The 13408-nt window shown below is 37.7% G+C and overlaps 1 protein-coding gene across 2 annotated transcripts in view; it reads left to right on the plus strand.

Moving 5' to 3' along the window:
* Positions 1-13408, plus strand: part of LRCH2 (leucine rich repeats and calponin homology domain containing 2) — a 110234-nt gene that overhangs the window by 77526 nt on the left and 19300 nt on the right. For both annotated transcript variants that reach the window (XM_059678606.1, XM_059678607.1), the window contains 2 exons: positions 2335-2383; positions 2462-2578. In XM_059678606.1, the coding sequence (XP_059534589.1) occupies positions 2335-2383; positions 2462-2578 (166 nt within the window). The remainder of the gene's footprint in view (positions 1-2334; positions 2384-2461; positions 2579-13408) is intronic.

Below are 13408 nucleotides of genomic sequence, written 5' to 3' on the forward strand. Positions count from 1 at the left end.
AAGCATTAGATGACTTTTCATACCCAAGTTTAGATGCCTCTGTAGAGCTCTTAAGTTTTTTCTGTGTGTATTGTTCTTTGTTACTTTGTCCTGTTAACTCCATCCACCTTTTTCTCCCTGGCTCCTAGCTTTGCTTCCTCAATTCAGGGAACCCCACAGGACCCACCTTGGTTCCCCCACTTTGGCCTGTGGCCTGGAAATTCTCTTTCCTGCAACAGTCTGACTCAATTGTGAGGCTTGTCTTGTTTGTTACCAATGTCTAAGGGATAGATGTCTTTTTTTTGGCCTAATATTTAATGTCTTGAAAAGTATAATTTTATATATTTTGTCTGTTCTTTTATTGTTTTCATCAGGGTATAAATCTGTTCACTGTTAATTCTATGTTGGCCAAATAAATGCAAAATCTAATTTTTACATTTTATGTAATTAGTCAGTATTTAGTTTTAATTGTTTTTCCCATATTCCCTCTCCACTCCAACAATTTTTCAGATATTTATGTGATTTTATCTTTAGTTATATTTAAATCTTTCAGTCCATTGATTTTGGTATTTGATATGATGTTAGAAATCTAGTTTTTTCCTTTCTCCCTCCCTTCCTGTCTCCTTTTTCTCACTCTCTTTTCTCCTTCCCCCTTTTTTTTTCTTTCAGTATTTTATCATTGGTTAACCAGTTGTCTCATAACTATTTGTTACATAACCCATCATTTCCACAATGCTTTTAAATTTCATTTTTGTCGTAAGTTGTTCTAGTTGTGGTCCTCTATGTCTGTTCCACTGAAAAATCTATAGATGCTAAAGCTAGTACTAATGTATTTCTGTAATTTAATAGAATATATGTAACTTCCTAGTAGATAAGTCCCTTTATTATACAACTTTTCTTGGTCATCCATTCTTCCAAATGAACTTTGAAACTCTTTTATCAGATTTCCAAAACAAGCCCCAAACTACTTCTTGTATTTCTAAAAATTATTATTGTAGTTTATTTCAGCTATCAGCTTGAAGGAGAGGTTATATCTATAATATTTAGTCTTTCTGTCCAAGAACTTCCCAGTGACTCAAGTTCCTTACTAGACAATTGTAATTTTTCCATGCGGGCCTTGTGCATGTCTAGTTAAGTTTTTTCCCTAGGTATCTTCTACTTTTCCTTTCCTTTATAAATGAGGTGTTTTCTAATATATATTACTAGAGGCCCGGTGCACAACATTTGTGCACTTGGGGGCAGTCCCTCAGCCCAGCCTGTGCCCTCTTGTAGTCCGGGAGCCCTCGGGGGATTTCCAACTGACAACTTAGGCCCGCTCCCCACAGTCGGACACCCTTAGCACTGCTGCAGAGGCAGGAGAGGCTCCCACCACTGCCGCTGCGTTTGCCAGCCATGAGCCCAGCTTCTGACTGAGCAGCGCTCCCCTTGTGGAAGTGCACTGACCACCAGGGGGCAGCTCTTGCATTGAGCATCTGCCTCCTGGTGGTCAGTGCACGTCATTGCGACCGGTTGTTCTGCTGTTCGGTCAATTTGCATATTAGCCTTTTATTATATAGGATAACTTGTTATAATTAACATATAGGAAAGCTCTTAACTTTTGTATATTTTTCTATAACTTCTGTTAATAATAGACTTTTTATATTTTTCCCCCTTAAGCAATTAAATTTTCTATAAATTTCAGAAATTTGTTTCTTTCTAATTTTTAAATGTTCTTTTCTTACTGTACTGTACAGAAGTTTCATAACAGTGTTGAATAATACTAGTAGGCATTAGTTTGTGTATTTTTTCTAAAGGAATTCCTTGTTCAAATCTGCTATCTAACAATTCCATGAAGTTTACCTTACTCCACAAATAAACTAGATAAAAAGAATTTCTACCATTGCCCTATGTTTCAGAATGAAATGTTACAGGCTCATAATCAGTAATTCAATAAGCAAAAAAAATTACTTGATTTTCTTTTTGTAGTTCTGGGTAATAATTTTGATATAATAAATATTATATGTTCTTTTTATGTCTCTAGATATTATATTTCTTCTGGCCTCTGAAAAGTCCTTAGAGTAGTCCTATGCTTAGGGTGACATTAAGTAGGCCCATTTTGATGTTTTTTTTTTAAGGATTATAATAGGGGAAGTAAATGTGTTTTTGTCAACTTTAAGTTTTATATTATTAGTTCAAAGCATAGGCATGAGTAAATTCTTTAGATTTCTGGTAGAAAAGAAAAGACAATTTTATAAAATCATATGCATTACTTCTCGGCCTTTTGGCTAAGATCCTGTGTATAATATCATATTCATAATGTATACCTAAGGGTAATTCTAAATATTTTAACATATTAAGGCATCTTTAATTTTTTAGTGTCTCAGCAGATGAAGTTAATTCACCATTATCACCACTCACATGGCAGGTAAGAGGAAATGAAATTATTATAATATCTATTATTTTGTTCTTATTTACTTAGTTAAAAGCAATTATCTTATTATAGCCCTTAGAAAATCAGAAAGATCAAACAGATGAACAACCGTGGCCAGAATCTCAACCTATAATCTGGCAGAGTGAAGAAAGGAGGCGGAGCAAACAGATTAGAAAAGAATATTTCAAGGTACTTTATTAAAGTTGTAAAATTTACTTTGTAATTAGTTTTGATCTTATCAGTTTCGTTTTATGCTAATAAGGTAGAATGTAACTCTGGTTACAATATAGTAAATGTGTCATTTTATCTTAATTTTTTACATGTATGTGATACAGATAACATGGTCCAGTTATATCCATTAATATTTCAGTAATTCAAAATAATTAAGAATGAGTAGATCAATCTGAATTGTGGTTTGTCAAATTCTTTACAAGAAAGATGTAATGTTTTACACTGTTGGTTGTAGCAATATGTAGTAACTAGAGGCCCAATGCACGAAGATTCATGCAAGAATGGGCCTTTCTTTCCCTGGCTGCCGGCACTGCCTTCGCTCTGGCTGGAGCTGCCTTTTCGCCTTCCCACGCTGCCCAGAGGCCAGGAGCAGCTGGGGTGGTGTGGAACGCCTGCGTCCCACCCTGCCCCTGGCCACTCGGCGACTGCATATGCAAATTAACCTACCATCTTTGTTGGGTTCATTTGCATACTCACTCCTGATTGGCTGGTGGGTGTCACGAAGGTACAGTCAATTTGCATCTTTCTCTTTTATTAGTGTAGATGTTTTAAAAGAATTGCCCCAAGAAGGTCAATTATTGGATTTGTTTCAATAAATAGCATGTATTTGCAATTAACATTTAATTGTTTCTATGTAAATACATGCTATTTATGTGGTTCTAAAAAATGATTAAAAGTGTTTCCCCTGCCATTTTCTTTTGTTCTTATTACATTAGTAGATTTCTTAACGTGATCCTTTAAATTAAAAGCTTAGACCATCTTGATTATTCCAAATTTTTTTTTCTCTTTATTGATTAAGGTATTACATATGTGTCCTTATTCCCCCTATTCTCCCCCCACCCCACTCAAGTTCATGCCTTCACCCCCCTGATGTCTGTGTATCCCAAATTTTTAGTTAGCATAGTTTTAATGTAATTTTACTGTGTAGACATTTGTAAATATTGTCATATTATCTATTTGTGGTTTAGGTCTGCTAATTTGCAGATGCCAGTCATTGGAATTGGAATAATCTTTAGTTCAAGTTAGAATCCATTATTGGAATTTCTGACTCAAATGAACAGTTCAAACAAGCTTCTCACCCATGAATAACAAATTCTGTTGTCTTTGTTCACCTTTTCTGTTTCCCAAAGCCTAATTTTTATTTAATAATAATAATAATTGCCCAGCAAGTGTGGCTCAGTGATAAATTTCATCCTTCAGCAAATAATTGCTGAATATTTTTAATGAGCTTCATGTTACTGGTCAATGTGAGAGATAATGAAGAAATAATACATAGGGAAGAGGGAAAGACATTCTAAGCAGAATCCTGTTCAGTAATGGTGAAATCTATTTATCCCAACCTTTTACAGATCTGTAGTTATATTTATATATTGGCATTTATTTTAAAGTCCTCTCTTTTAGTTTATGGAGCTTTGAACAGAGGCATTCAATAAAATGTAATAGATAAGACTTAATGAATGGCTGATGATGTGGGACAAATTTTAGTATTTCTAACTAATAAAAGAGATTTTACTATATTCATTTAATTTACTGGTATAATAAAAGCATACAAAGTCTATTTATCAAAACACTTAAGTGCCAGACACTAAGTATTTTAAAAATATTGACCTATGTAATCTTCATAACAACCCTATTAAATAAGACAATTATTATCAGTTTTATTTTACAGATGGGGAAGTTAAGACACAGAGAGACGATGTTCCAGTCACTTAGCTAATAAGCATCTAAGTCATGATTTGAACCCATTGTATGCTATGCTGCCTGTTTACTTAATGTAGATAGCTTAATAGCAATGAATAAACACTTTCAAATCAATGCATTTTATTGTTTTAAAAATATTTTACAGGTGAACTTCTCAATAAAGTCTTAATAGAGGTTTTAGTGACCCTTTAAACAATAATTTGATTAATAGCATAATTTGTTGATAAGTATTTTATTTTTTACTAGAGGCCCGGTGCACGAAAATTTGTGCACTCAGGCGGGGGGGGGGGAGTCTCTCTGCCCAGCCTGTGTCCTCTCACAGTCTGGGACCCCTCAGGAAATGACCACTTGCTGGCTTAGGCCTGCTCCCCGGGGGATTGGGCCTAAGATGGCAATCAGACATCCCTTTGGCAGCCCGGCAGCCCTCGGGTGATGTCAACTAGCCAGCGGGGAGCAGACCTAAGCTGCAGTCAGACATCCTTAGCGCTGCTGAGGAGGCAGGAGAGGCTCCCACCACCACCGCTGTACTGGCAGCCATCAGCCTGGCTTGTGGCTGAGCAGAGCTGCCCCCTGTGGGAGCACACTGACCACCAGAGGGCAGCTCCTGCATTGAGCGTCTGCCCCCTGGTGGTCAGTGTGTGTCATAGTGACCAGTCATTCCCAGTTGTTCTGCTGTTAGGGTCAGTTTGCATATTACCCTTTTACAATATAGGATAGAGGCCTGGTGCATGTGTGGAGGCCAGCTGGTTTGCCTTGAAGGGTATCCCGGATCAGGGTGGGGGTCCTGCTTGGGTGCCTGGACAGCCTGGGTGACGGCTGATGGCTGTTTGCAGCTGGTCACACCCCCTTCAGGGTGGGGGTTCCCACTGGGGTGCCTGGCCAGCCTGGATGAGGGGCTGATGGCTGTTTTCAGGCTGGCCACACTCCCTTGAGGTTGGGGGTCCCCGCTGGGTTGCCTGGCCAGTCTGGGTGAGGGGATGAGGGCTGTTTTCAGGCTGGCCTGCGACTGAAGCTTCCAGCCTCTCCTTTTCTTCTTCTTTTTTTTAATTCCGGGATTTATTTACCTTCTATAATTGAAACTCTGTTGCTGTCACTGGCGCTCCCAGCTCTGAGGCCGCAGCCGGCTGAAAGCAGGTATCTGGGTTTTTTTAGCTTCTATAATTGAAACATTGTTGTATCTGGAGCTCAGAGCTGGGCTGCGGCAGGCTGGGAACCTTGGCTTCCTCCATCACTGGAGCAAGCAAACCTCATGCTCGCTTCAGCTGCGTGGTTGCCAGCCGCCATCTTCTTTGGCAGTTAATTTGCATATCTCCCTGATTAGCCAATGGGAAGTGTCGCGGAGGTATGGTTAATTATCCTTTTTGTCTTTTATTAGATAGGATGGCTTAAACATACCTCCTATAACTGGTTCTCAACCTGTGGGTCACGACCCCTTTGGCGGTCGAGCAACCCTTTCAGTGGGGTCGCCTAAGACCATCCTGCATATCAGATATTTACATTATGATTCATAACAGTAGCAACATTACAGTTATGAGGTAGCAATGAAAATAATTTTATGGTTGTGTCACAATATGAGGAACTGTATTTAAAGGGCCAGAAGGTTGAGAACCACTGTCCTATAATATTGTTATTTTATAAGTTGCTAAGAGATCAAATAAAATAATCTTTGAAGTGTCCATTACATAATTATTATTCAACAAATGCTTATTTCTTCCATACAAAGGTAAGCTTCAGTCACTAGGAAATATTTTGAGATCTGTAGTTCTCCTCAGTAGTCAGAAGATGTCAGTATTAGGACACTTGAACAAAATTGAACTATTATTTCCTAAAATGTAAAAATAATTATAAAGTTCAGATACTACTCTCTAAGTTAAGTATAAACCATTATTCAGAATGTCCAGTATTTTCATGATTAAAATATCATTGAAGCATTTAACTGTAATAATCTAATAAAAATATCATTGATTTCCATGAAGTGTCTTTCTTTCAAAAACAAGTTCTCTTATTTACCTATCTTCTGATAATCCAAAGGGTTATTCATAAGATAAATTACTGAAATAAATCTGGATTTATAGTTAATTAAATATTAAAATATGCTACTCCAGAGATTTATATCAAATTATCACTGAGGTCGCTTAGGGAATGGTTTCTTTTGCTTTGCTATGTTATGAAACATACAGAGCTTTGTGCAGTTTTTGCTTAGTGCATATAAATGACTGAGCCATGGGATTTCTTTGTATTACATGGTAAATTATTTATGGTGCTGTTATTCAGTATATTTATTAAAAGTGTGTGTGTGTGTCGCTCAATTATCACTTCTAGTTGCCAAGAGTAATTTTGAGTAGTATGTTTTTTAGAGAAGCCCCTGAAACTAGGTAAAAAATGTTTCAACATATTGGCCAGATTATGTGAGCAAGAAGCTAAATTTGGTCAGATTATATGAGTAAGTAAATCACTGTAGGAGTGTCACATTAACTCTTTCAGATTCCCTGGCCACTGTCATGTACTACTCTAGTAAATACAATTTAATGCTCTTGTTGCCAAAATAAAATCACTGCATTTCTCAAAGTAAAGCTAATCTAAGAAAGACATTACTTTATTTTAAAATCTTTTACAGAAATGAATTCATATTGTTTTAATAAGATACACAATAAAATATGAAAATCAAACCTCTTTATAAATTATTTTTCATATAAATGAATAGCTTTAATTTCTTATAAAAATGATAGCACATGAATTTTCTGAATGTATTTGACAATTGACTTTTAAACCAAAAAAGTTAAAGAACGTTAGACTAACTATACTTAGTTACTTTTAAGGATTATTTGATTTCTTGAAATGTCACTTATATTTGCCTTGAAATGTATCTCATTACTATTGTTGTAACTGGACAACCAAGAGGTCTTGGGCTGCCTGTCACCACTTGCGCCAATTAAGCAGAGACAGGGTTGAATCATATATGAGCATTTATTCCAATAATGCCAACAGTATGGGAGAGCAGTAGGTCACCCACAAAGATCTGGTTTGACCTCCCCTTGCCAGTTAGCTGGTTATATACACACAAGAGGGAGAAGATAGCTATGTGCAGCTGCGAGCTACAAGTGTAACATGGAAAGGGGAGGGTAGACTTTTCAGTCCAGCTTTCAGGAGCTCAGAGTACCAAAACAAGGTGGCTAATCTTCTATGATGTTACAAACAGCTCAGCCCATTCCTGGGACTGGAGAATAGTCAGTGTTCCTGAAAAAAACTCCTGGAGGGGGTCAAGGTCCAGGTGCAGCAACCAGATCTAAGTGTGTCATGTCCTTGGTCTGTGCTCAAAAATGTATTTCTTTTTGGAGTAATGGACCCATTGAGGCATCTTATCTTTCTACTGCTTTGTTTCATCCTCCATTTTCCCAGGGTCTGTAAGAAAACTTCTTATTAATTATTAGACACCTGTGGCTCTATTCTCATTGCATGTCCGTCCTCACTCTCATTTCCCCCCTGTTAGTGTTATCATCTCATATCTATGAGATTAGTTTTATATGGAAAATGTCTTGTTGAACTGTATCAGTCCTGGCCTATTAAATTTTCCTTTATGGATTTTGGCTCTGGATTCTTTTAGGGAAAAGGGGCGTCGGATCTCTTTACTACTTCCTGTTGATGGGTGGTAGAATCCTGAAGTCCTCCCTGTCTGACAAGTGAAAAAGGGAGCCAAAAAGGGGAAAGTAATTTTAAGTGAGGCCGATAGACCATTCATGTTTCATTGACTTACTTATGAGTCCAAACTGTTGTCTTATTTTTAGGACACAGTGATGCAGATGGCTTCTACAGTGAGGCCCATACTATTTGAGTAATCAGTTAGTTAAGCAGGGACATAAGCATACATTCTATGAAACAGAAGAACAGAAAACATAAGGGTTCATGTATACAGTAAATCATAAACCAGGTGAAAAGATTTCCAGATGTAAGGCTTCTGCTGGAATGAAATCACACAGTGACAATCTGATAGATTGCTGTTAGAACATCTCTGGTGATGTCATCAGGTGCTGAGGTCTGTATGGCATACACAGACAAACCTTAAAAAAAACTTTGAAGCCCTAACCGGTTTGGCTCAGTGGATAGAGCGTCAGCCTGCGGATTGAAGGGTCCCAGGTTCGATTCCGGTCAAGGGCATGTACCTTGGTTGTGGGCACATCCCTAGGAGGGGGTGTGCAGGAGGCAGCTGATCGATATTTCTCTCTCATCGATGTTTCAAACTCTCTATCCCTTTCTATTCCTCTCTGTAAAAAATCAATAAAATATATATTTAAAAAAAAAACTTTGAAGACAGTTAACTGCATTGGAGTTCATTACCTACAATTGGGTATTATGGTTTCCATTGAAACACAATTTTTCTCCCTCAGATTACCCTCATTTTCATCAAAGAGCCAAATCAAGACTAATCTGTTTACTGTATTAAGTTGAGTTCCAGTTTGGCCTGATTAATTTGCATAAACACAACAGGAATGGCAATTGATTATATAGGCTTTTAAAATCTGCTTTGCGGGATCTCACAAAGTTAACTCTCAGGGCAAAGAAGCCAAGCTGCACAGTTGCCATCAGACTTTGCCTGCAATACCAATAGGGTTGGGTAAATTCCTCAAGTTGTTGAGGTCCCCACAGGTGTCTTGAGGTTCCTTCTTGCTATCAGGAAAGTAACCTTCATTCCTTACCTGGAAAGATTGCCATGAACCATGTGACCAAGCAGGGTGCCAGGCTATTTATCTAAGGGGCTTATCGGTTTCAAAGTCAGTCTTCATTCCTGAGAGCTTTCTGGTAACATCCAGAGTCCCAGGATGTCTCTCTCAGACATGACATTCTAGCAGAGTGCTGGTTAATAAAACCACAATTGGAAACTGCCTTGTGTCCTGTTATGAAGAAAACAGATTCTTATTGGATTTATGCAAACAAACACATTGCCATGAGAACAATAATATTCATTAAGAGTTTCCAAATCAGGTAGGGAGAAAAATATAAATGCCTCAATATTGCTTATGAAAGTATAATTTATTAAAGTGCTTTACGAAAAGAAACAAATTTTCTTATGTCTGGAAAACAAGACGGTTAAAAATCAGTAATACTTTCAAAAAATTATAAAAGCTATAATTATTTTTAATTCATTCAGTCCTATAGTCAAATTCTTTTTTCCTGATTTTTCTTGCCAGTGTTTATATATATCCAGATACTCTATGGAGTTCTACTAATTTTCATCCAGTTCGAGGGGATGATCTGAAAGTTTATTCTCCAAGATATGTAGCTTACGATAAATCAGATTCTTTTCCATGGATCTTTCAGAAGATGTAACATTTTTGTAAATGTATCAGAGTAAAACAATGACCGTCTGTAAATGACCAAAGAATTTTAAATGACACAGTTATAGATTTAATTACAATGCAATTCACATGGGACCCTTCCCTTTTAACAGACTGGAAGAGAACCAAACAAATTTTGTATTAGTTTACTTTAGATATATGATTTAGTATACCTGTAATTTCCTTTTAAGATTTCTCTTCACAACCCTTCTGTGATTTTCACAAACCTTTGTATCCATTTAGAAATAACCAGTTTTAGAATAACCTACTTTCTTTTTTTCTTTAAAATTCATCTTCATACCTCATTCCTTCTATTATCAAAACTGTATAACTTCTTTCCAATTATTTAGAATTCTTAACTTTTAGAAAAAAATCTTAGGTGACAAGTAATTAACATTTCTCAAATTGGCAATACATTCACATTTTTAAGAGATATATTTCAAATAAAATGTACGATATATTCATTAATACATTTAAGTCCATTCTCCAGCTTCTCTGCAATAAGAAGCCCAAAGTAGGCAAACTCAGATCAATTAATATTTCAGTATCCTGTTATTTCAAAATACCTAGATATTTAATAATTTTTTATTACTTAAATCAGCAAGACTCTAAAGTTTTAAGCTACCTAAGTTACTAAAAACTTTGGAAAACTATATTTAGATAAATACAATTATACTAGAGGCCTGGTGCACGAATTCGTGCACAGGTGGGGTCCCTTGGCCTGGCCAGTGATGGGGGCCATTGGGGCTATCTTGCCCAGTCTCAATAGGGGCCAATTGGGGCCAGCCGTACAGGTGGAGGGACTGCAGGAGGTTGGCTGTGGGAGTGTACTGACCACCAGGGGACAGCTCCTGCATTGAGCATCTTCCCCCTGGTGGTCAGTGCATGTCATAGCGACCAGTCATAATGGTCGCTTGGGCTTTTATATATAGAGAGAGATTGTAACACTTCATTAAAACCCTTCAGTTTAGTTATACCTATTCATTATGTCTTAACAACTATGAGATTTTAAAGTCAATTATTACCCAAGGCATTTTCTTGGCAAATTTTGTAACAAAAATAACATGACCTTGACAACTTTTAGGAGGCTGGAGAAAAGGCGAGTGGGAGGGGGGGTTTACAAGAGTTATTTCCCATATCTATATGTTTGTTTTCTTCTGAGTAGAATCCTTATGATGTAACAATATGATATCTTGCATATAAGAGATCTTATCACCCTTTAAAACAGAAACAAAAACAACCTCTAAAGTAAATAAATGAGTACTCTCAAAAGAAGGGACTGGGACACTAGCCTTACAATCTTATCTCATACCAACCTGCATAGCAAATGACCTTCACAAGGTCTGAGTGGCACAAAGCCCAAACAGCCTAGACAGGATTCCCAGTGTTCATGAAACAGTGAAGTGCAAACCAAGTCCCCAAAAGATAAAGAAAATAACATCTGTAATCAAAGTTACATTACAGAAAGACAAGAACTCTTACTAGCTAAGCGTTAAGGGTGGCTGATGCCTTGAAAGGGAGAGCGGGGAGTAACCCGAGATAAAGAACTCTTGGCAGCTGCTGGGAAGTTCCTGCTAACTCTGCCATGGGTTCGGCAGCTGGAGCCCCCAGCCAAGGAATGTGCCCCATCTTTAAATTAAATTAGACAATAAAGAGACACAAAGCAACAATCAACAGAGACTCTATGTTCAATATTTACAGGCGCGCACAACCACAGACGAGCTTTAGACCATACTCTTTGTCCAGTCACAAACCTCAGAATGCCCTGCGTTTAAAAAACAAAACAAAACAAAACACCGAACCAGAGCAAAGTCTCTCCTCCCAGAGCGGATCAGACTAAGGGCTCGGAGACCAGACAAGGACCTCTGGAGGTCTCTTGCCACCGGGACCTGATCAGGCTCACCCAGTAAATGCATGCCTTACGCAGTATATGCTTCCTTACAAAGAAGCCCAGACAAGAAGCAGCAATGCTTCTCGTGCTATATAAGCATACTTGATTCCTCTTGCTCTCTTACAAAAAATGCTTGATTCAACTTAGGTGGGAGGACGAGGATTGCTGGAGCTGTCAGTGGACTCCACAGGAAACTTCCTGACAACGTTGCAAGTAAAAATGTCCCGATTTCAGCCCCAGGAACCCCCCAGTCCCCCCAGCAAGCAGGATCTCCAGTACTTACCTCAGAAGAAATCCCACTGGAGGTCCCGGCAGAGTCGCCAAATTATGTAACCGGACAACCAAGGGGTCTGGGCTGCCTGTCACCACTTGAGCCAATTAAGCAGAGACAGGGTTGAATCATATATGAGCGTTTATTCTAATACTGCCAGCAGTATGGGAGAGCAGTCAGTCACCCTGGAAATTCAGCTCTGACCCTCCCTTGCCAGTTGACTGGTTATATACACACACGAGGGAGAAGATAGCTACGTGCAGGTGCGAGCTACAAGTGTAACATGGAAAGGGAAGGGTAGAGCCTATAGTCCGGCCTTCAGGAGCTCAGAGTCCAAAAACAAGGTGGCTAATCTATGATGTTACACACAGCCCAGCCCGTTCCTGGGACTGGAGAATGGTCAGCGTTCCTGAGAAAAACTGGAGGGGGTCAGGGTCCAGGTACAGCAACCAGACAAAGGGTGTCCTGTGTTCAAAAATGTATTCCTTTTTGGAGTAATGGACCCATTGAGGCATCTTATCTTTTTACAGCCTTGTTTCATCCTCCATTTTCCCAGGGTCGTAAGAAAACTTATCTGTAGTTAGTGAGGTGAGTATTGGACAACTGTGGCTCTATTCTCATTACATGTCCTTCCCCACTCTCATTGTGACAAAACATTATAGTGACTCATAAAATACATCTAACTTCATAAATATAGTATATTTTAATTTAAAGACTAACTATATCTATATGTATATATATATATATATATATATATATATATATATATATATATATTTATGATCATAGTTACTTTTATAATGGAATAAGGAAGCCAAGTGGGCTTGTGAAATAACCTGCTTTATTCTGAGTCAGAGTTTGTGCGTACTTACTATCTTTCCTGTGAAATTAATGTAAGCTTCAGAGATGAACTGACCTTTCTGTTTCTGAACAGACCTTTATTGTGGTTTTTAAGTTTGGCTGTAAAAAAACTTCAGTTATTCAGACTAATATTAACTGAGGACAGCTGAGTAGACTTAGTAAAAAGTTGGCCTTATAGAATATTTTCAAAGCTATGTATATATTAGGTTTTGGACCTTTAAATATGTACAGTAATGACAACTTAGTAGCATCTTTCTAAGTTTTCATGTATAACAGGCATTTTTAACTAGAATAGTAGTTAAGTAACAATAAGAAAAGTCTCATTATTTAAGTTATTGACTGCATCATCCTTTGTTTCTTTCCATTATCAATTATCCGCTCATTTTTCTATGTCCTTTTTATTACCTTCCGTCTCATAAATAAGCTCAGATCTCTACCATTATCCCAGATTCCCCTTTCAGCTATTGCCATATCTCTTCACATTAACCTACTAAAGGCAAAATCCAGTGTAGCATTTGACAGTGATGACCTCATCCTTCTTTTTGAAACTCCTTTCTTGATTTGTACCTCACATTATTCTTCCCTGATTTGTCTTCTCTTTTTTATATTCTTATCTAACTTTCCTTCTGCTTGCTCTTTAAGGTCTCATTCTTTTTTTATTACTCTAAAAACTCTGTGAAACTTTTATGACTCCAGATGTCTCTTATATTCATCTGGGTCTGAACTTCTTC

The sequence above is a fragment of the Myotis daubentonii genome, chromosome X (assembly GCF_963259705.1).
Source record: "Myotis daubentonii chromosome X, mMyoDau2.1, whole genome shotgun sequence".
Lineage (NCBI taxonomy): Eukaryota > Metazoa > Chordata > Mammalia > Chiroptera > Vespertilionidae > Myotis > Myotis daubentonii.